Source organism: Scyliorhinus torazame, chromosome 5, assembly GCF_047496885.1.
Source record: "Scyliorhinus torazame isolate Kashiwa2021f chromosome 5, sScyTor2.1, whole genome shotgun sequence".
Classification (NCBI taxonomy): domain Eukaryota; kingdom Metazoa; phylum Chordata; class Chondrichthyes; order Carcharhiniformes; family Scyliorhinidae; genus Scyliorhinus; species Scyliorhinus torazame.
In genome coordinates this window covers 70,820,810-70,845,613 of record NC_092711.1, presented here as the reverse complement: position 1 = coordinate 70,845,613, position 24,804 = coordinate 70,820,810, and the positions used below count along the sequence as shown (strand labels likewise).

At 45.9% G+C, this 24,804-nt stretch overlaps 2 protein-coding genes across 2 annotated transcripts in view; both read right to left on the bottom strand.

Annotated features, from left to right (window-relative positions):
* The window catches only part of LOC140418341 (uncharacterized), a 397,355-nt gene that overhangs the window by 278,777 nt on the left and 93,774 nt on the right, over nt 1–24,804 (bottom strand). The gene's annotated exons all lie outside the window — the stretch shown is intronic.
* LOC140422605 (probable G-protein coupled receptor 139) lies at nt 5,037–5,921 on the bottom strand. The gene has a single exon (XM_072507611.1). The coding sequence runs from the start codon at nt 5,919–5,921 to the stop codon at nt 5,037–5,039; it is 885 nt and encodes a 294-aa protein (XP_072363712.1).

Below are 24,804 nucleotides of genomic sequence, written 5' to 3'. Positions count from 1 at the left end.
ATGAGAACCACATGTTGAAATGTGATGATTTCTGTAAGTGAATGGGCCTAAATATGATTATTTCCAATTCATTATTTCCCTTGATTGAAAAGGAATGACCCATTTGCTGCTCTCCAGCGTGTTTCACACTAATTTCGACTCCACATCAGAGGCTGAATGCCCTTGACTGCTGAAGTGTTCCCCGACTGGAAGGGAACACTCCTGCCTGGTGATTGTCGCACGATGTCCGTTCATTCGTTGTCACAGTGTCTGTATGGTCTCACCAATGCACCACGCTTCAGGACATCCTTTCCTCAGCGTATGAGGTAGACAACGTTGGCCAAGGCGGCCTTCAGGACGCGCAACAACGCAGAATCGCTGAGCAGAAGCTTATAGCCAAGTTCCGCACACAAGAGTGCGGCCGCAACCGGGACCTGGGATTCATATCGCATTATAGTCACCCCCCACCATCTGACCTGGGCTTGCGAAATCCTACCAACTGTCTTGGCTTGAGACAATTCACACCTCTTTAACCTGGGGTCATCCCTATCTCTGGATCTATAAACACTTAATTAACTACAAATGCTCGCATTCCAAGCATTGCCTTGCATCTTTGAATTTGTCTATATATATGTTTCTCGAACATGCCTCTTCATTCACCTGAAGAAGGAGCAGTGCTCCGAAAGCTAGTGTTTGAAACAAACCTGTTGGACTTTAACCTGGTGTTGTAAGACTTCTAATTGTGACTGAGGTAAGGTGATCCACACTGGTACAGATTTCAAAAAACAAAAACGGATTTAACGCTGGGGACATAAAGAGACAACGTTTAGAATGTTCGGTTAACCAGGACAAGAGGGACTAGTTAGGAACTTGTGGATTAAAATGGGAAGGATGAGCGGCCAGCATGGTGGCGCAGTGGTTAGCACTGCTGCCTCACGACGCCGAGGTCCCAGGTTCGATCCCGGCTTTGGGCCACTGTCTGTGTGGAGTTTGCACATTCTCCCCGTGTTTGCGTGGATTTCGCCTCCACAACCAAAGATGTGCAGGTTTGATGAATTGGTCACGCTAAATTGTCCCGTAATTTGAAAAAGTGAATTGGGTATTCTAAATGTGTTTAAAACAAAAGTGGAAGGATGAAGATTGGGAGAAACGAGCAGAGCAGGTTAGGAGAACCAGCCTGAACAGAGGAAAAGAGGTAACAGAGAAAGCAAACAGCAGATCAAAATAAAATAACCTCAGGAAATAGGAAAATTTAAAAGAATGAACGAAATGAAATACAAACGGTTTGTCTGAACAGGTCAATAAGATACGCACTTGTCCTTGGCTCATTGTCTGCTTGTATTTGAAGAGTATCACTCTGTTTATATTACAAGAGGTGCCAGCTGAGTGATTACTGCACTAGGCTTTTTCCATGTTTATATTTCACGAGATCCTGGAAATGTAACCCAAGTAAGCAAATGCAAAATAAATGCCGAGACAAAAAGAACTGGAAGTATGCATATAGAAGAGGATGCAACGTTAAGAAATAATCTCAACCTGTTCCTGCTCGCTGCATTATTTAACAAGGGCTTAGATTACAAAAACAAGGAAATGCTGCTAGACTTCACAGATTCCTCACTAAGCATCAAAAAATGATCCGCACCAGATTTTAAGAAAGATATAAAGAGTGGGTAGAGTGGAACCAGTAGGTATGTTGCATTTGGACTTCGAGAATGCATTCAACATAGTACCTCACAAAATGTTAAGTTTAAAGAAAAGAGCCCAAGGTGTTGGAGGTAGTATCATAGAATTTACAGTGCAGAAGGAGGCCATTCGGCCCATCGAGTCTGCACCGGCTCTTGGAAAGAGCACCCTACCCAAGGTCAACACCTCCACCCTATCCCCATAACCCAGTAACCCCACCCAACACTAAGGGAAATTTTGAACACTAAGGGCAATTTATCATGGCCAATCCACCTAACCTGCACATCTTTGGACTGTGGGAGGAAACCGGAGCACCCAGAGGAAACCCACGCACACACGGGGAGGATGTGCAGACTCCGCACAGACAGTGACCTAAGCCGGAATTGAACCTAGGACCCTGGAGCTGTGAAGCAAGTGTGCTAACCACAAGGCTACCGTGCTTGCATAGATAGATAGTTGTCTAATGGGCGGGAACCAGCAAGTGGAGATAAGGTGTTCCTTTTTCAGGTTGGCGACCTGAAACCAATGGGTTTCCAGCGGGATCAGTGCTGGGACTGCATATATACTAATGACTTGGAGGGAGGAAGCTAATTTACCATAGTGAAAATTGCAGATGACACAAAATCAGGTGGACAGGCAAGTTGCGAGAAGGATACAAAGAGTTTGCAAAGAGATATTGATAGGTTAAGTAAGTAGGCAAAAAGATGGCAAATGGAGTATAATGTTGGAAAATATAAAGTTGTTCATTTTTGAACGGAGAACAAAAGAACAGAGTAGTATTTAAATGGAGAAAAACTGCAGACATTTGCAACACAAATGGACTTGGCTTAGTTGTGCATGAAACAAAGAAAGCTAGCATACAAGCGCAGCAAGTAATCAGGAAGACGAACGGAACGTTGGCCATTTTGTAAAGTGGGTTGGAGTATAAGAGTAGAGGAGTCTTGCTGAAACTGTGCTGGTGAGACCACATCTGGACTACTCTGAGGAGGTGTGGTGTCATTATTTAGAAAAGATATGATTTCATTGGAGGCGGTTCAAAGAAGGTTCAGTAATATGATCCCGGTATGGAGGATGCAATAGCCCGCACGAGGCCTACAGGGTGGGAATGATTATCTTCCCCCTGGCCGTTGCAGAGTACGAGATTCTCATGCGGGACCTCTATTAATCTCTGTATAAAAGGATGGCCAGTAAAGCACCGACTAGAAATGATCCCGGTAGGTTCTACCGTACTGGATATGTATTGTGATGTAAATAAACATGTTGTTTCTTTATTTACTCGGTGTGGACGCCCCCCTCCCTCCCCTTGTCCCTGTTAAAGAGGGAGTGTCTTCTGAGCAAAGGTTAAACATGCTGCACTCTATTCATTGGAGTTTAGAAGAATGAGTGATGATCTAATTGAAACATATAGGATTCTTAAGGTGGTTGAAAGGAGAAATGCTGAGAAAATGTTTTCCCTCATGGGAGGCTCTGGGAGCAGACGGTATAGTTTCAGATTGAAGACTGAGATGAGGAGCACTTTCTTTTTTCAGAAGATTGTGATTCTTTGAAACTTCTTGCCACAGAGAGCTGTGGGCGCAGCGTCCTTCTGTAGATTTAAAGCTGAGATAGACAGATTCTGATTCAGTAAGGGAATCAAGAGTGACGTGGAAAAGGCAGGAAAGTGGACGGACAGAGTGTTGGCTCCACCCATGATCCGATTGAATGGCAGAGCTGGCTTGAGGTTCCGAACGCCTTACTCCTGTTCTTATTTCTTATGTGTGTATGGTCTTGTGGTCTTTCAGATGGACTAGAAGATATTTAATAGATTGTATTAAAGACAAGTGACTTAATGCCTGTGGAGGTACCAATTTATTTAAAATACATCTTCTTGCAGATTTGAGGTTTAAGGTGTCATCTGACAGTAATATTGAAACACATGGAATAATTTGTAATGACAGAAAGGGGGTAACCAAATCAGACATATCTAATGTAATTTGCAAGAGCACCAAAAGCGGCACTAGAAAAGGCATTGCTCAGCAGCGAGCTGATATGACCTGGATGCTCTGTCTGAAAAGCTGGTGGAAGCAGAGGCCATGGGAAGTTTCAAAAGCAAATTGGATAAGTAAATGATGTGCAAGCAATTGCATGTTTCATAAAGAATAGCCGTGGAGTTGGATTGAATTGATGGCTCTTTAAAACAGCTGGCGCAACCATGGTGAACCGAGAGGCCTCCTTATGTGCTGTATTATTTTATAATTCTATGACTAGAAGACCGACTCTTTAGATTATCTCAGGCTCTTTCTCAGTTATTATTGCTCTAGTTCTCTGTAGTTAATCTTACTGTAGTACCTGCCTCAGTCGTTATGTAACAATAATATGACCCCACTGTTTATGAGAATTGTTTGCCGCACCTGTATAATTCCGTGAAACAGAATTCTATTTATTTACACGATATTACGTGTGTGCTTATATTGCAATAGCTTCAGTCTGAGATATGACTGCAACAGAGCATGTATCTGTATATGTTGCACTGGACCATGTCTCTGGTGCTATTATATTAGACCTCTTGTCTCTGTTTATATTGTACTGGACCAGGTCTCTATTTCTATTATACAGGACCATGTCTCTTTTTATATTACACAGGATCGTGTCTTTTTTCATATTACACTAGATCCTATTTTTTTTATATTGTAGGAGAGTATTTATTTCGCTTTTTCTATTTCAATATGTCGGTCTGTATATTAGACTAGACCACCCTTTCCCCGCTGCGCACACACACGCTACGTTTACCAGTGTTTGCAAAGGAATTTGTTGTCCAATGTGCAGATTCCCTTCAAACGGAACATTTCAAGTCACAATTCAATGCTTCACAAAACCTAGCAGATTGTCAAATACGTTCTTCGAAATGTGAAGGATAAACATCATGGTAGAAGAGTCTTCGTTAGCTTGGCTATTACGAAGAATAAACAATGAGTGATATTTCAAAAACAGCAGTGAGATGAAAGACGAAAAATGATTGTAATGGTGTTAATTGAGTGACTCATATTGAAGGGCGGGGGGGGGGTCACTTCTTGGTCTCTGATAGAATTAGCGGGGACCATGTGCACTCTATCTGTAAGGGCAGATGTGAATTTGTTATGGAGTCCTATCTGGAAGGTCAGTCTCTCCGATACTGCAGCACTCCATCAGCACTAGAAATTCTGGACTCTCGGAGCTGGAATACGGGCATTCAGACCCAAGGAGTGCGGGGAAGGGGAGGCCTTTGGAGCCCTGGAATGTCTGATATCTGATTCAGATGAGAGATAAAGTGTCACAAAAAGAACGAATATAATATGGAATTAACAGCTCGAGATGGTGAGCCTTAAATGAAGAGATACAAAAGTTGTATTGCTCTTTCACCGGGTAATGCAAGCAGCGAGGGTGGCGAAGGGAAACCTCAGCGCGCTCTTCAGCTGATCTCGGAACTTGGTCTGGGTCACCGCATAGATAAAAACATTGGTGCAGGAGCTGAGCAGCTGGAGCATGTTGGTTGTCTCTTGAAGGATGAACTGCGGGTCGTTAAAATCTAGCCCGGTGAAATAGGCCTCATCCGTAATCTGCACGTAAAGGAAATGTCCGACATAGGTGACCCAGAGAAGGAGGAAGCTGAGAGAGATGGCGAAGAGCAGGACGATTGACCTCTTGCGGTTGATCATCTCCGGGTCTCCGTAAGTTTCGGAGCTCCTGAGCCTCCTGCGGGCTCTGCTGGCCACTACAATGTGCCGAACAGTCAGCGCATTGAGCAGCAGAATGAGGAGGAATGGGAGAAATGGCGTTAAGATACGGTCAAGCCAGTCATAGGCCTGCCAGGCGGGCAAGGTGTAATAAATGGACTTGATGTCGCAGAACCAGCGCACTCCGTCCAGGATGTACAATGGCTGGTAGCTGAAGTAGAAAGGAATGTTCTTGACACAGCTCAGGGCACAGACAATTCCTATGACCAACAAAGCAGTTTTTTCAGAACAGTATCTGGTTTTCAGGCTCTGACAGCAAATGGCCACAAAACGGTCGATGGTGAAAGCGACGGTCAGCCAGACTGAACCATCCCGGGTGGCATAGACCAGCACGGTGCTGACAGCGCATCCGGTGGTGGTGGACAGGGCACTTTCCCGGAAGTAGATTCCGCCAATCCGGTTGAGGATGACGGCGGTGATGATGACGAGGAAATCGCTCACCGCTATCGCCACCAGGTAGTAGGTGATGCACCGGGATAGTCCGCACTGTCCTCTGGATAAGATCATGATCGCCACCAAGTTGGCTGTGAGACATAAAGAGAGAGAGAGAGAAATTGAAAAGAGGACTCCAAACACCAGCCTCATCTGCTCAATTCTGAAACCTCCTCACCCGCTTGAGATCGATTCAGATTCCAACTATTCCAAACCCCTGGCCATTTCTTTGATGTTCAATTCTGGAGAAGATATTTGCTTTAATTTAATACTTGTGAGACAGAAAACGTTGTCTTCTGTCGCCAACAATAGCGTCGTTCTCTCGCATCCTCTGAGGCTTCAGACCTTTATAACGTTGGCCTCCTGTTTCATCTTCAGTCGAGCCCTCCTCCCCATGTCAATTATGCAGCACCCACACTGCTTACTTCCAGCATTGACCAAAACATCGCGCAGCAGAAACCTGCCTTACGTTAGCTGCGGGTGAAACTTGGATTGGATTGGATTGGATTTGTTTATTGTCACGTGTACCGAGGTACAGTGAAAATTATTTTTCTGCGAGCAGCTCAACAGATCATTAAGTACATGAGAAGAAAAGGGAATTAAAATAAAATACACAATAGGGCAACACAACATATACAATGTAACTACATAAGCACTGGCATCGGATGAAGCATACAGGGTGTAGTGTTAATGAGGTCAGTCCATAAGAGGGTCATTTAAGAGTCTGGTGACAGTGGGGAAGAAGCTGTTTTTGAGTCTGTTCGTGCGTGTTCTCAGACTTCTGTATCTCCTGCCCGATGGAAGAAGTTGGAAGAGTGAGTAAGCCGGGTGGGAGGGGTCTTTGATCATACTGTCCGCTTTCCCCAGGCAGCGGGAGGTGTAGATGGAGTCAATGGATGGGAGGCAGGTTTGTGTGATGGACTGGGCGGTGTTCACGACTCTCTGAAGTTTCTTGTGGTCCTGGACCGAGCAGTTGCCATACCAGACTGTGATGCAGCCAGATAGGATGCTTTCTATGGTGCATCTGTAAAAGTTGGTAAGAGTCAATGTGGACATGCCGAATTTCCTTAGTTTCCTGAGGAAGTATAGGCGCTGTTGTGCTTTCTTGGTGGTAGCGTCGACGTGCGTGGACCAGGACAGATTTTTGGAGATGTGCACCCCTAGGAATTTGCAACTGCGAATCACCTCCACCTCCCCGATGACATTGTGAAAACTTGATTCTGACAAGAGGAATATTGTCCTGGCGTTCCCCCAGTTTGAACTTTTACTGAGTTTAAGCTCATCTGAGACACTTAGTGACAATGTCCCGACTCACAAGAAGTCGCTGCCATCGATCACTGCTATATTTTGTCACCTACAATAACTGAAGGCTTAGAAACGTCTTGAATTTAATATTCTCAGTCTTGTTTTCATATCCCTCCACAGCCTTGCCACTCTTTAGATTTATTGTCACGCACACCGAGGTAGAATGAAAAGTATTGTTCTGTGTAGAGTCCGGGCAGATCATTGATGAAATCATATGACATACGATAAATGCACAATGTAAATACATAGACCACGGGCGGAGCATACGCAGAATAGTGCGACAACTGTAGATAAGATGTGTAGAGAGATCAGTTCAGTCAATAAGAGAGTCATTCAGGAATCTGGTAACAGCGGGGAACAAGCTGTTTTTGAACATGTTAGTGCGTGTTCTCAGACTTTTGTATCTTCTGCCCGATGGAAGAGGTTGGAAGAGACAATAACCCGGGTGAAAGGTCTTTGATTATGCTGCCCGCTTTCCCATGGCAGCAGGGGGTGTAGGCAGAGTCAATGGATGGGAGGCGTCTCTGTGCTTTGTTGCGGTCTTGGGCCGAGCAGTTGCCACATCAGGCGGTGATGCAGTCAGATAGGATACTCTCTATGGTGCATCTGTAAACGTTGGTAAGGGTGAATGCAGCCATGCCGAAGTTTTTACTTTCCTGAGAATATAGGCGCTGTTGTGCGTTCTTAGTCGCAGTGCCTATGTGGATGGACGAGGATTGTTGGTGATGTATCCCCGTAACCTCCTGCAACCCTGTTAGGCACAGCCATTTACCACCTTGCATAATCAGGAAATTAAATGCTCCTTAAGTGGCCATTGTGCCGTTAGCTGCCGAAGCCTTATTGTCTGTGATTCCGATTCCCTACCTCGAGAACTCTGCCTCTTTCCTTCATTATCACTCAGCTTAAACCTACTTATTTGATGCAGCGGTTGGTCATCTGTCCGAATTTCTCATTAGGCTGCTGATAGCAAAGTTTGTTTGATTAATCTGTTGTGAAGCTCCCTTACCGCACGGACTTTGGTGGTACAGGAAACATAGTTGAACTCTAACTTGTCAAGTAGAACCAAGAGATAGGGAATATATGATGACCTTGGTAGAGAATCATTAATTTCCCGTGAATACATGAAAATATTATTACGATGTGTACAACAATAAATGAAATGTACGACATCCTACCAGAGGTGGTGCTGCACACCCCTGTGATCAATTAATACATTTTATATCACAATTCATCGAATGTAATTATTGCACTGTAATAAATGTATGTGGCACGTTATAGTGAAATTAATATGCTGCATTGAATTTTAGTGCACTGTCTTTCGCCATTGTCCAATGCAACAATAAAAGCCGAGATTGCATTTTATTACATTGGAGTCTTGTATTGTGACACAATGCAAGTGGAAATAATAAACATTAATTCACCCTAAAGCAATGCAATAGCGTACCTTCCATCACTATACAAGAACCCAGTTAAAGTTCCTCAAACAGCACTGAAACAACACAATGCGGTGACACAGTGGTTAGCAACGCTGCCTCACAGCGCCAGGTAGCTGGGTTTGATTCCGAACTTGGGTGACTGTGAGGGGTGTGCACGTTCGCCTCGTGACTGCTTGGCTTTCCTCTGGGTGCTCTGGTTTCTTGCCACAGTCCAAAGATGCGCAGGTTAGGAATATTGGCCATACTAAATTGTCCCTTAGTATCCAAAGGTGAAATTACGTGATTGGATGGGGGAGAGAGCCTAGGTTTGGGTGCTCTTACGGAGCGTCGGTGCAAACTCGATGGGCCGAATGACCTTCTGCACTGAAGGGATTTTATGGACTGCATATTTATGAAATAAATCAGCCTAATCCCGTAATGGAACCGGCAAGTGTTGCGATGATTTACAAAGTAAAACCTACGAATTTATTTGGAATAGATAGCTTACCCGGGACACCAATAACGGTGAGGACAGGATAATAAACGGCGTAAAACGGTCCACTCGCTGGCCCGTGCATCGTTTTTCTGAAATGAAGGGAATCTTCTAAGCTATACACCTGAGCACTGGAACACATTAAAAGCGTCCCTCATTTATACAGGGTGAAAGTCTCCAGAGCGTCAATTAAGTTACAACATGTGCCTTAGTTACAGTTCGATAAACAAATAGATTAATTTACGGATCCATGCCTCCCAGTTGCAACATTGGCAAGGTGGATGGTTCCTTTTCTTTGTGGGCGAACTGCTGGTTTCCAATTCTGCGCTCCAACATGAAACACTCCCGCCAAACCATGCCTTTGCATCTCCATTAATTGGAGTCCTTGATGGTAGATTATGTTCTGAGGTCCTATTTCTAACATTAGGTCAGCGCTTGCCATTTCCACCGTGTTTCCAAATATTTCAGACTTTGAAGTGTCACGTTACATCATGTATTTTGTTCATTGAGAAATGTTTCAGTTTTAATGCTTCCTAAGCATTAAATAGATATATAATTGAGTAACTCATCATGATTTAGCTGGCATGGCTGGACATCTGACATGGAGGCCATGCAAATGCTGCGCCATGTGAGAAGTGTACACATTATCCATTATGTTACGTTCAATGCTGAGCTGTAAAATGGCCGGTAGCCGAGCAGCTTATATGATTGAGATGTGCAGTTGATTTGCGCAGAGCTGAAACGATGGCCAACTTGGGTAGAATTGGAAATGTTATGGACATAATTAATACATTAAGTGACATTAGGGCTCTGCGGCAAAATATGAATTTGGAATAAAGCGCGTTCAGACGACAGTTAGTTGTCTGGGTGACAAATATGACACTGCAGACATCTTGCTCAGCTGCGCAGATTGATATACAGCACAGAGACATCAGAACATGGCGAGAAATACAAACATAGCGATACAGAGTACGGAGAGAGCTGTACAAGGACCTCACCATGTTCAGATTTATGTACAGCACTATCCGTGCTCTGATTCGCTGTGTGTTTAATCCTCACCATGTTCAGGTTTCGGTCCAGCTCTCTCCGTGCTCTGTATCACTGTGTGTGTAATCCTCACCATGTTCAGGTTCCTGTACAGCTCTCTCCGTGCTCTGTATCATTGTGTGTGTAATCCACACCATGTTCAGGTTTCTGTCCAGCTCTCTCCGTGCTCTGTGTCACTGTGTGTGTAATCCTCACCATGTTCAGCCTTCTGTACAGCTCTCTCCGTGCTCTGTATCACTGTGTCTGTAATCCTCACCATGTTCAGGTTTCTGTACAGCTCTCTCCGTGCTCTGTATCACTGTGTGTGTAATCCTCAACATGTTCAGGTTTCTGTACAGCTCTCTCCGTGCTCTGTATCACTGTGTGTGTAATGCTCACCACGTTCAGGTTTCTGTACAGCTCTCTCCGTGCTCTGTATCACTGTGTGTGTAACCCTCACCATGTACAGGTTTCTGTACAGCTCTCTCCGTGCTCTGTATCACTGTGTGTGTAATGCTCACCACGTTCAGGTTCCTGTACAGCTCTCACCGTGTTCTGTGTCACCGTGTCTGTAATCGTCACCATGTTCAGGTTTCTGTCCAGCTCTCTCCGTGCTCAGTATCACTGTGTGTGTAATCCTCACCATGTTCAGGTTTCTGTACAGCTGTCTCCGTGCTCCGTGTCACTGTGTGTGTAATCCTCACCATGTTCAGGTTTCTGTACAGCTCCCTCCGTGCTCTGTATCACAGTGTGTGTAATCCTCACCATGTTCAGGTTTCTGTACAGCTGTCTCCGTGCTCTGTGTCACTGTGTGTGTAATCCTCACCATGTTCAGGTTTCTGTACAGCTCCCTCCGTGCTCTGTATCACTGTGTGTGTAATCCTCACCATGTTCAGGTTTCTGTACAGCTGTCTCCGTGCTCTGTGTCACTGTGTCTGTAATCCTCACCATGTTCAGGTTTCTGTACAGCTCCCTCCGTGCTCTGTGTCACTGTGTGTGTAATCCACACCATGTTCAGGTTTCTGTACAGCTCTCACCGTGCTCTGTATCACTGTGTGTGTAATCCTCACCATGTTCAGGTTTCTGTCCAGTTCTCTCCGTGCTCTGTATCACTGTGTGTGTAATCCTCACCATGTTCAGGTTTCTGTACAGCTCCCTCCGTGCTCTGTATCACTGTGTGTGTAATCCTCACCATGTGCAGGTTTCTGTACAGCTCTCTCCGTGCTCTGTGTCACTGTGTGTGTAATCCTCACCATGTTCAGGTTTCTGTACAGCTCTCTCCGTGATCTGTGTTACTGTGTGTGTATTCCTCACCATGTTCAGGTTTCGGTCCAGCTCTCTCCGTGCTCTGTATCACTGTGTGTGTAATCCTCACCATGTTCAGGTTCCTGTACAGCTCTCTCCGTGCTCTGTATCATTGTGTGTGTAATCCACACCATGTTCAGGTTTCTGTCCAGCTCTCTCCGTGCTCTGTGTCACTGTGTGTGTAATCCTCACCATGTTCAGCCTTCTGTACAGCTCTCTCCGTGCTCTGTATCACTGTGTGTGTAATCCTCACCATGTTCAGGTTTCTGTACAGCTCTCTCCGTGCTCTGTATCACTGTGTGTGTAATCCTCAACATGTTCAGGTTTCTGTACAGCTCTCTCCGTGCTCTGTATCACTGTGTGTGTAATGCTCACCACGTTCAGGTTTCTGTACAGCTCTCTCCGTGCTCTGTATCACTGTGTGTGTAATCCTCACCATGTACAGGTTTCTGTACAGCTCTCTCCGTGCTCTGTATCACTGTGTGTGTAATGCTCACCACGTTCAGATTCCTGTACAGCTCTCCCCGTGTTCTGTGTCACCGTGTCAGTAATCCTCACCATGTTCAGGTTTCTGTCCAGCTCTCTCCGTGCTCAGTATCACTGTGTGTGTAATCCTCACCATGTTCAGGTTTCTGTACAGCTGTCTCCGTGCTCCGTGTCACTGTGTGTGTAATCCTCACCATGTTCAGGTTTCTGTACAGCTCCGTCCGTGCTCTGTATCACAGTGTGTGTAATCCTCACCATGTTCAGGTTTCTGTACAGCTGTCTCCGTGCTCTGTGTCACTGTGTGTGTAATCCTCACCATGTTCAGGTTTCTGTACAGCTCCCTCCGTGCTCTGTATCACTGTGTGTGTAATCCTCACCATGTTCAGGTTTCTGTACAGCTGTCTCCGTGCTCTGTGTCACTGTGTCTGTAATCCTCACCATGTTCAGGTTTCTGTACAGCTCCCTCCGTGCTCTGTGTCACTGTGTGTGTAATCCTCACCATGTTCAGGTTTCTGTACAGCTCTCACCGTGCTCTGCATCACTGTGTGTGTAATCCTCACCATGTACAGGTTTCTGTCCAGTTCTCTCCGTGCTCTGTATCACTGTGTGTGTAATCCTCACCATGTTCAGGTTTCTGTACAGCTCCCTCCGTGCTCTGTATCACTGTGTGTGTAATCCTCACCATGTGCAGGTTTCTGTACAGCTCTCTCCGTGCTCTGTGTCACTGTGTGTGTAATCCTCACCATGTTCAGGTTTCTGTACAGCTCTCTCCGTGCTCTGTATCACTGTGTGTGTAATCCTCACAATATTCAGGGTTCTGTACAGCTCTCTCCGTGATCTGTGTCACTGTGTGTGTATTCCTCACCATGTTCAGGTTTCTGAACAGCTCTCTCCGTGCTCTGTATCACTGTGTATGTAATGCTCACCATGTTCAGGTTTCTGTACAGCTCTGTCCGTGCTCTGTATCACTGTGTGTGTAATCCTCACCATGTTCAGGTTTCTGTACAGCTCTCTCCGTGCTCTGTGTCACTGTGTGTGTAATCCTCACCATGTTCAGGTTTCTGTACAGCTCTCTCCGTGCTCTGTATCACTGTGTCTGTAATCCACACCATGTTCAGGTTTCTGTACAGCTCTCTCCGTGCTCTGTATCACTGTGTGTGTAATCCTCAGCATGTTCAGATTTATGTACAGCACTATCCGTGCTCTGTATCGCTGTGTGTGTAATCCTCACCATGTTCAGGTTTCTATCCAGCTCTCTCCGTGCTCTGTATCACTGTGTGTGTAATCCTCACCATGTTCAGTTTCCTGTACAGCTCTCTCCGTGCTCTGTATCATTGTGTGTGTAATCCACACCATGTTCAGGTTTCTGTCCAGCTCTCTCCGTGCTCTGTGTCACTGTGTGTGTAATCCTCACCATGTTCAGCCTTCTGCACAGCTCTCTCCGTGCTCTGTATCACTGTGTGTGTAATCCTCACCATGTTCAGGTTTCTGTACAGCTCTCTCCGTGTTCTGTATCACTGTGTGTGTAATCCTCACCATGTACAGGTTTCTGTCCAGTTCTCTCCGTGCACTGTATCACTGTGTGTGTAATCCTCACCATGTTCAGGTTTCTGTACACATCTCTCCGTGCTCTGTGTCACTGTGTTTGTAATCCTCACCATGTTCAGGTTTCTGTACAGCTCTCTCCGTGCTCTGTATCACTGTGTGTGTAATCCTCACCATGTTCAGGGTTCTGTACAGCTCTCTCCGTGATCTGTGTCACTGTGTGTGTATTCCTCACCATGTTCAGGTTTCTGAACAGCTCTGTCCGTGCTCTGTATCGCTGTGTGTGTAATCCTCACCATGTTCAGGTTTCTGTACAGCTCTCTCCGTGCTCTGTATCACTGTGTCTGTAATCCACACCATGTTCAGGTTTCTGTACAGCTCTCTCCGTGCTCTGTATCACTGTGTGTGTAATCCTCAGCATGTTCAGATTTATGTACAGCACTATCCGTGCTCTGTATCGCTGTGTGTGTAATCCTCACCATGTTCAGGTTTCTATACAGCTCTCTCCGTGCTCTGTATCACTGTGTGTGTAATCCTCACCATGTTCAGGTTCCTGTACAGCTCTCTCCGTGCTCTTTATCATTGTGTGTGTAATCCACACCATGTTCAGGTTTCTGTCCAGCTCTCTCCGTGCTCTGTGTCACTGTGTGTGTAATCCTCACCATGTTCAGCCTTCTGTACAGCTCTCTCCGTGCTCTGTATCACTGAGTGTGTAATCCTCGCCATGTTCAGGTTTCTGTACAGCTCTCTCCGTGCTCTGTATCACTGTGTCTGTAATCCTCAACATGTTCAGGTTTCTGTACAGCTCTCTCCGTGCTCTGTATCACTGTGTGTGTAATGCTCACCACGTTCAGGTTTCTGTACAGCTCTCTCCGTGCTCTGTATCAATGTGTGTGTAATCCTCACCATGTACAGGTTTCTGTACAGCTCTCTCCGTGCACTGTATCACTGTGTGTGTAATGCTCACCACGTTCAGGTTCCTGTACAGCTCTCCCCATGTTCTGTGTCACCGTGTCTGTAATCCTCACCATGTTCAGGTTTCTGTCCAGCTCTCTCCGTGCTCAGTATCACTGTGTGTGTAATCCTCACCATGTTCAGGTTTCTGTACAGCTGTCTCCGTGCTCTGTGTCACTGTGTGTGTAATCCTTACCATGTTCAGGTTTCTGTACAGCTCCCTCCGTGCTCTGTATCACTGTGTGTGTAATCCTCACCATGTTCAGGTTTCTGTACAGCTGTCTCCGTGCTCTGTGTCACTGTGTGTGTAATCCTCACCATGTTCAGGTTTCTGTACAGCTCTCTCCGTGCTCTGTGTCACTGTGTGTGTAATCCTCACCATGTTCAGGTTTCTGTACAGCCCCCTCCGTGCTCTGTATCACTGTGTGTGTAATCCTAACCATGTTCAGGTTTCTGTACAGCTCTCACCGTGCTCTGTGTCACTGTGTGTGTAATCCTCACCATGTTCAGGTTTCTGTACAGCTCTCTCCGTGCTCTGTATCACTGTGTGTGTAATGCTCACCACGTTCAGGTTTCTGTACAGCTCCCTCCGTGCTCTGTATCACTGTGCGTGTAATCCTCACCATGTTCAGGTTTCTGTACAGCTGTCTCCGTGCTCTGTGTCACTGTGTGTGTAATCCTCACCATGTTCAGGTTTCTGTACAGCTCCCTCCGTGCTCTGTATCACTGTGTGTGTATTCCTCACCATGTTCAGGTTTCTGTACAGCTGTCGCCGTGCTCTGTGTCACTGTGTGTGTAATCCTCACCATGTTCAGGTTTCTGTACAGCTCCCTCCGTGCTCTGTATCACTGTGTGTGTAATCCTCACCATGTTCAGGTTTCTGTACAGCTCCCTCCGTGCTCTGTATCACTGTGTGTGTAATCCTCACCATGTTCAGGTTTCTGTACAGCTCTCTCCGTGCTCTGTGTCACTGTGTGTGTCATCCTCACCTTGTTCAGGTTTCGGTACAGCACTCTCCGTGCTCTGTATCACTGTGTGTGTAATCCTCACCATGTTCAGGGTTCTGTACAGCTCTCTCCGTGATCTGTGTCACTGTGTGTGTATTCCTCACCATGTTCAGGTTTCTGAACAGCTCTCTCCGTGCTCTGTATCACTGTGTGTGTCATCCTCACCGTGTTCAGGTTTTTGTACAGCTCACTCCGTGCTCTGCGTCACTGTGTGTGTAATCCTCACCATGTTCAGGTTTCTGTACAGCTCTCTCCGTGCTCTGTGTCACTGTGTGTGTAATCCTCACCATGTTCAGGTTTCTGTACAGCTCTCTCTGTGCTCTGTATTACTGTGTGTGTAATCCTCACCATGTTCAGGGTTCTGTACAGCTCTCTCCGTGATCTGTGTCACTGTATGTGTATTCCTCAGCATGTTCAGGTTTCTGAACAGCTCTCTCCGTGCTCTGTATGACTGTGTGTGTAATCCTCACCATGTTCAGGTTTCTGTACAGCTCTCTCCGTGCTCTGTATCACTGTGTATGTAATGCTCACCATGTTCAGGTTTCTGTACAGCTCTGTCCGTGCTCTGTATCACTGTGTGTGTAATCCTCACCATGTTCAGGTTTCTGTACAGCTCTCTCCGTGCTCTGTGTCACTGTGTGTTTAATCCTCACCATGTTCAGCCTTCTGTACAGCTCTCTCCGTGCTCTGTATCACTGTGTCTGTAATCCACACCATGTTCAGGTTTCTGTACAGCTCTCTCCGTGCTCTGTATCACTGTGTGTGTAATCCTCACCATGTACAGGTGTCTGTACAGCTCTCTCCGTGCTCTGTATCACTGTGTGTAATCCTCACCATGTTCAGCTTTCTGTACAGCTGTCTCCGTGCTCTGTATCACTGTGTGTGTAATCCTCACCATGTTCAGGTTTCTGAACAGCTCACTCCGTGCTCTGTATCACTGTGTGTGTAATCCTCACCATGTTCAGGCTTCTGTACAGCTCTCTCCGTGCTCTGTGTCACTGTGTGTGTAATCCTCACCATGTTCAGGTTTCTGAACAGCTCACTCCGTGCTCTGTATCACTGTGTGTGTAATCCTCACCATGTTCAGGTTTCTGTACAGCTCTCTCCGTGCTCTGTATCACTGTGTGTGTAACCCTCGCCATGTTCAGGTTTCTGTCCAGCTCTCTCCGTGCTCTGTATCACTGTGTGTCTAATCCTCACCATGTTCAGGTTTCTGTACAGCTCTCTCCGTGCTCTGTATCACTGTGTGTGTAATCCTCAGCATGTTCAGGTTTCTGAACAGCTCTCTCCGTGCTCTGTATCACTGCGTGTGTAATCCTCACCATGTTCAGGCTTCTGTACATCTCTCTCCGTGCTCTGTGTCACTGTGTGTGTAATCCTCACCATGTTCAGGTTTCTGTACAGCTCTCTCCGTGCTCTGTATCACTGTGTTTGTAATCCTCACCATGTTCAGGTTTCTGTACAGCTCTCTCCGTGCTCTGTATCACTGTGAGTGCAATCCTCACCATGTTCAGGTTTCTGTACAGCTGTCTCCGTGCTCTGTATCACTGTGTGTGTAATCCTCACCATGTTCAGGTTCCTGTACAGCTCTCTCCGTGCTCTGTATCACTGTGTGTGTAATCCTCGCCATGTTCAGGTTTCTGTCCAGCTCTCTCCGTGCTCTGCATCACCGTGTGTGTATTCCTCAACATGTTCTGGTTTCTGTACAGCTCTCTCCGTGCTCTGTATCACTGTGTGTGTAATCCTCACCATGTTCAGGTTTCTGTACAGCTCTCACCGTGCTCTGTATCACTGTGTGTGTATTCCACACCATGTTCAGGTTTCTGTACATCTCTCACCGTGCTCTGTATCACTGTGTCTGTAATCCTCACCATGTCCGATTATTCAGCGGATTTAAATAGATAAACAACATTCAATACTTAAAAGTGTCCCTCGGTTCAAGTTGTTGTTTGTTAGACACCGAATTCTTAGTAAATGGAGCCAGGTAGGTCATGTTCGCTTCATATAAACCTAGAAAAACATCACAGAAATATATTAGTGGTGGAAATTAGAAATAAATTAAACCAGATTACAGCGATAATAACCTCAACCGGTTATTCACTCTCCGGCTCGGATATTTTATAATTAAATTGGACAGAGGTATTAGTTCAGGTCTCTCCCGTTGTGACTCCTCCAAAAGCACCAGTAGTACTGAGCTTTACAATAATAACTCTCACATCCCGAATTTCCAGCGAAAATATCTTTTGTGCTTTATTTAACTATCCAACAAATCTCTCTCCGCTGGAGATCCGCTCCCGCTCTGTCCCGGGCAGTCTTTGTTTGAAGAAATGTCCATTTTTCAAATAATAATAACCATGTAAAACACACTACGAAGTCTTACAACACCAGGTTAAAGTCCAACAGGTTTGTTTCGATGTCACTAGCTTTCGGAGCGCTGCTCCTTCCTCAGGTGAAGGAGCTCAGATTCACCTGAGGAAGGAGCAGCGCTCTGAAAGCTAGTGACATCGAAACAAACCTGTTGGACTTTAACCTGGTGTTGTAAGACTTCGTACTGTGCTCACCCCAGTCCAACGCCGGCATCTCCACATCATGTAAAACACAGATGGTGGTGAGAGACTGACACTCCTCCCTGGTCACCGCTGCCGGGCTCTGTGTCACTGACTGACTCAAACATCCTGGAAATGAAACAGAGACAGTTTAATGGCCCATCTCAAACGCGAGACTGGGTCTGTAATTGGAATGGACTCGGGCAGCTTTATATTAAGTCCACACAATGTGGGTTAGTTTGATCGGTACTCACGGGGTAAACAGGCACACAGGGTGAAAACAAGGAGTATTCCCATCGTTCTGCTGTCTGGAGCTGATGGTTTAGATGATGGGGAGATGGAGCCTGCAGACCTGGACTGTTCTAGAAGACTGCTGCTCAGAGCGGGACTGAAATACTTTCAGGTCCTGAAATTGGTCAATTAGGCCCCGCCCAAAGGTTGAAAGAAACTTAAGTATTAAAAGGGTGCAGACGGCTGTGAACACTCAGTCGCAGATCCACAGCTATTGCCGCCTCGGAGCTCCCGAGCCCTGAATCTCGCCCGCGACCCCACTGGCTGTCGTAAATCACGGCATTGAAATGTCCCAGCTATATGTGATCTGGAGATGATTGACATAGGGTAGCGTCTACGAGATTACTAATGGGCCGCATGGACCTACAGTTTCTCATTCTATGTTGTGTGAATAGCGCTGCTGTTGAAAGAGAGGTCGTTTAGTTCTTTGTCGCTTTATTAGATCTGTGAGCTGGAGTTCAAATCCCCTCCCAACTCAGTATATTGAACAGGGGGGTGGGGGACGTGGTGCTCTCTCAGTGGAGACTGCCACCCCCTTTCCCTTACTGAAGTGTGTTGGAAGGTCGGTCATGTCATTTCACTGGGAGGTCGTATTTCCCATTTTAATTCAATAGCATCAAAAAAACCCTGAACGAGTCTGATCAGAATGCCTGAGCCGCATAACGGCAGTTTCCTTCATTCCAGAAATTAATGATCAGGTTGCAATATGATACAGACCACTGACAATCTCCAGACAGATGTCCCTAACGATTCACGCACCATCGCCTTCTGCGTATTTTAATTAATTAATACTTTAATTTAGTAATGATTACTTTCCAGTCATTCAGAGTTATCATTTATAATGACTGGGAATGGAGAGATACTCAGAAGGAAAATTAACATTCTGAGAACTAGTTTGCGACTACACGGAAATACGAAATGAATGGTCGGACCCTGGAACCACAGAGGAACAGAGGGATATTGAGTGCATGTCCGCAGATCACGGAAGATAACAGAACAGTTAGTTGAGGTGGTTATGAAGGCTTATGGGATTTTGCTGTTATTAACCGAGGCATCGAATAAAAGAGCATAGATGTTATGAAGGAGCTGCATAAAACATTGGGTGGGCCCCAGCTGCAGTCCTGAGTGTAGTTCTGGTCACCATACGAGAGGAAGGAACTGATTGCACTGGGGCAGATGGAGAGGCGATTCACCAGGATATTGCCTGGGCTGGATCGTTACAGCTATGAAGAGAGGCTGGCTACGTTGGGGATGTTTTCCCTGGAGCAGGAAAGGCTGAGCGGCAGAGAGGGGTGGCGGCACTGGAGGGGGGTTGACTGAGGCGTATAAAAGTAGAGGGGCATAGATAGGGTGGGTAGGAGCCTACATTACCCTTTGTGGAGTGATCAATAACCAGGGGAATAGATTTAAGGTAAGAGGCTTAACGATATGAGGAAAAAAACATTTTCACCCAGAGGATGGTGGGAATCGTGACCTCACTGTCTGAAAGGGTGGTGAGTTGGAAACCCTCACAACTTTTAAGAAGTATTCAGATGAGTACTTGAAATGCAAGACTACGCGCCAAGTGCTGGAAAATGGGATTAGAATAGATAGGTGTTTGATGGCCGGCACAGACAGGATGGGCCGAAGGGCCTCTTTCCGTGCTGTAAAACTCTATGACACGGAAAAATGGGGACAGAGAAATAGAGTAAATAATGCAATTGGACAGACACATTAGAAAGAGAGATAGAGAGATGGTGTAATGACAGGGAAGGTTGAGACTCCCGTTAAATGCATTTTAGATTATTGGTTTTATCAGTAAGCTGAGTGTGCAAAAGGTAAACATATTCCTCTCCGCATTTCTATTGCATTGATAAGGCTTCGGTTAGACTATTGTCTACAAATATGTGCAACGCATCTGTTAATAATTGAAGGGTCTTAGAGAAGGTGCAGGACAGATTCATTAGAATGGTACCAATGATGAGATGTTTCAGTTTTGTGGAAAGACTGGAGAATCTGATCCGCTTCTCCGCAAAACAGAAATGCCTGAGAGAAGATTATTTAAAATTAATTTGCAGGATGTGGGCATCGCTGGTTAGGCCAGCATTTATTGCCCATCTCTAATTACCCTTCACAAGGTGATGCCGAGCTTCCTTCTTGATGCTCCAGTCCCTGAGATGTAAGTTCACCCACTGTGCGTTTAGGGGGGAGTTTCTGGATGTTGCCCTAGTGACAGTGAAGGAACGGCGATATATTTCCAAGTAGGGGTGTTGAGTGACTTGGAGGAAAACCTCCAGATGGTGGGGTTCCCAGGAATCTGCTCGTCTTGCCCTTCTATGTAGTATTGATCGTGAGTTTCGAAGATGCTGCCCAAGGAAACTCGACGAGTGCATATTATGAGAATAATAATAATATTTATTATTGTCCCAAGTAGGCTTACATTGCAATGAAGTTACTGTAAAAATCCCCTAGTCGCCACATTCCGGAACCTGTGCGGGTACACCAAGGGCGAATTCAGGACGTCCAAATTACCTAACAGCACGTCTGTCGGAACTTGTGGGAGGCAGGTTGCTGATGGTCGAGGGTGGCCTGATGGGCAGTAATTGGCCGGGTTGGGTTTATCCTGCCTTTTGTGGACGGGTCATGTTTGGAAATGTTGCTTATTGCTGGGAGCATTCCAGTGCTGTACCTGCACTGGAGCAACTGGCTTTGGGCTCAACCAGTTCTTGAGCACAAGTCTTCAGTATTGTTTTTTTTTTCATAGAATTTACAGTGCAGAAGGAGGCCATTCGGCCCATCGAGTCTGCACCGGCTCCTGGAAAGAGCACCATACCCAAGGTCAACACCTCCACCCTGTCCCCATAACCCAGTAACCCCACCCAACACTAAGGGCAATTTTGAACACTAAGGGCAATTTATCATGGCCAATCCACCTAACCTGCACATCTTTGGACTGTGGGAGGAAACCGGAGCACCCGGAGGAAACCCACGCACACACGGGGAGGATGTGCAGACTCCGCACAGACAGTGACCCAAGCCGGAATCGAACCTGGGACCCTGGAGCTGTGAAGCAATTGTGCTATCCACAAGGCTACCGTGCTGCTGTTGCTGGAACGTTGTCAGGGCTAATAACATTTACTGCGCCGTCAGCCGTTTCTTGATATCATGTGGAGTGAATGAAATTTCCTGAAGAATGCCATCTATGATGCTGAAGACCACCAGGGGAGACCAAGATTGATCATCCTCTGGGCACCTCAGGCTGAAGATGGTACCAAGGTTTCAGTCTTGTTCTTTGCACTGACGTGCTGGGCTTATCCATCATTGAAGATGGGGATTTTTGGGGGGATCCTGCTCAGGATATTTGTTTAATTGTCCATCACTATTCAGCACTAGATGTGGCAGAATTGGAAAGGTAGCTCCTATACATTGAAAATGGGATCGCAGTGATTAAGTAGCATACACATTGAGATGCACAGGCACCGTACTAATTCAAACAGAGTGTTGTGTAATATACACAGAGGCAGAGTCTGGTCTAACAAAAATACAGATGGAGTCCAATTTAAAAGTAACGGAGACAGAGACCAAAGAACAAAGAACAAAGAAAGGTACAGCACAGGAACAGGCCCTTCGGCCTTCCAAGCCCGCGTCGACCATGCTGCCCGACTAAACTGCAATCTTCTACACTTCCTGGGTCCGTATCCCTCTATTCCCATCCTATTCATGTATTTGTCAAGATGCCCCTTAAATGCCACTATGGTCCCTGCTTCCACCACCTCCTCCGGCAGCGAGTTCCAGGCACCCACCACCTTCTGTGTAAAAAACATGCCTCGTACATCTACTCTAAACCTTGCACCTCGCACCTTAAACCTAAGCCCCCTAGTAATTGACCCCTCTACCCTGGGGAAAAGCCTCTGACTATCCACTCTGTCTATGCCCCTTATAATTTTGTAGACCTCTATCAGGTCTCCCCTCAACCTCCGTCGTTCCAGTGTGAACAAACCGAGTTTATTCAACCGCTCCTCATAGCTAATGCCCTCCATACCAGGCAACATCCTGGTATGGAGGGCATACTCTCTTCTGCTCCCTCTCTAAAGCCCCCACATCTTTCTGGTAATGTGGCGACCAGAATTGAACACTATACTCCAAGTGTGGCCTAACTAAGGTTCTATACAGCTGCAACACGACTTGCCAATTCTTATACTAAGTGATCCGGCCAACGAAGGCAAGCATGCCGTATGCCTTCTTGACTACCTTCTCCACCTGTGTTGCCCCTTTCAGTGACTTGTGGACCTGTACACCTAGATCTCTCTGACATTCAATACTCTTGAGAGTTCTACAATTCACTGTATATTCCCTACCTGCATTAGACCTGCCAAAATACATTACCTCACATTTGTCCGGATTAAACTCCATCTGCCATCTCTCCGCCCAAGTCTCCAAACAGTCTAAATTCTGCTGTATCCTCTGACAGTCCTCATCGCTATCCGCAATTCCACCAACCTTTGTGTCATCTGCAAACTTACTAATCAGACCAGTTACATTTTCCTCCAAATCATTTATATATACTACGAACAGCAAAGGTCCTAGCACTGATCCTTGTGGAACACCACTAGTCACAGCCCTCAAATTAGAAAAGCACCCTTCCATTGCTACTCTCTGTCTTCTATGACCTAGCCAGTTCTGTATCCACCTTGCCAGCTCACCCCGGATCCCGTGTGACTTCACCTTTTGCACCAGTCTACCATGAGGGACCTTGTCAAAGGCCTTACTGAAGTCCATATAGACAACGTCCACTGCCCTACCTGCATCAATCATCTTTGTGACATCTTCGAAAAACTCTATCAAGTTAGTGAGACACGACCTCCCTTGACAAAACCATGCTGCCTCTCACTAATACGTCCATTTGTTTCCAAATGGGAGTAGATTCTGTCTCAAAGAATTCTCTCCACTAATTTCCCTACCACTGATGTAAGGCCCGCCGGCCTGTAGTTCCGTCGATCATCCTTGCTACCCTTCTTAAACAAAGGAACAACATTGGCTATTCTCCAGTCTTCCGGGACATCACCTGAAGACAGTGAGGATCCAAAGATTTATGTCAAGACCCCAGCAATTTCCTCTCTAGCCTCCTGCAGTATTCTGCGGCAGATCCCATCAGGCCCTGGGAACTTATCTACCTTAATATTTTTCAAGACGCCCAAAACCTCGTCTTTTTGGATCTCAGTGTGACCCAGGCTATCTACACACCCTTCTCTAGACTCAGCATCCACCAATTCCTTCTCTTTGGTGAATACTGATGCAAAGTATTCATTTAGTACCTCGCCCATTTTACTGCAGTAATTACTGAGGCAATGCCTGCTTGATGTGTAAGGCATCCCGATTTCAATTCCACCTGCTAGCCAAGCTTTGCAACTTCAGCACTGTGAAAATGTATCCATAATCCATTTCCACAAAGGTAATATCACTTGGCCTTCTCCGGGACGTGCCACATTTAAGGTGCAACAATTTGTAGGTGTTGGTGGCTGATTCTCGCACATCTGGCTGCATCACAGCTTGTTATGGCAACTGCTCGACCCATGGCCTTAAGAATCTAGAGTTGTGCATACAGCCCAGTCAATCACGTGAATTTACCTCCCATCCATTCATTCTGTCTGCACCTCCCGCTGCCTTGGGAAAGCAGACATCTTCATCAAAGACCCCTCCCACTCGGGTTATTTTCTCTTCCAATCTCTTCCATCGGGCAGAAGATACAAAAGTCTGACAACACGCTCTAACAGTTTCAAAACAGCTTCTTGCCAGCTGTTACCAACTCCTGAACGGCCCTCTTATGGACCGAACTTATTCCTCTACGGATCTTCCACTGTTGTAGCACTACTATGTTTCACCCGATGTCTATGTACTTAAATTGTGTATTTACCGTAACTCCTATGTTTTTCTATGTGCAGAACGATGTGCCTGGACTGGATGGAGAACAATACTTTTCACTGCACCTCGATACAGGTGAGAATAAGTCTAAATCTAAGGTCAGCACCAGAGTAAAGTGGCTCAATTCCTGGTAACACATTTTTGTTTATCTTTGTGAAATGGAGGATTGCTTACCAGGACGCTGTATGGAGTCCTTGGGAATTTTTTGAAAACATGGTGTTCTGGAGTGTTTATTGGTTCATTATACCACCTGGAAGATGTTTGGGGTTATTGTCTCTGAGGCCACCCAGGAAACCAATATGGGATCTTCAGTTGAAGGGGGAAATTTGAGTGTGTGTTTGTGCGAGAAAGGGGGGGGGGGAGAGAGAATGTTTGTCTGAGAGATTGTGTATGTATATGTATGTGTTTCTGTGCGTGTGTGTATGTGAGAAAGCATTTATGTGTGTGTGTTTGTTTGAAATACATCATGTTGTGTACAATTGCATTTCACAAAGATTACAAGTAACCTTCTATTTCCAAGAGATTCACATTATACACTTCCACTTCTTATTTATTTTTTCGTATGATGCCTTTGCTGATAACGAAGGAGGGCGGTTTTTCAGAGTTAGGTTTGACACACATGCTGCAAATGAAGCTAGCAATGTCATTGTGGGTTGTTATTTTCTCTGTATGTGTCTATTGCAG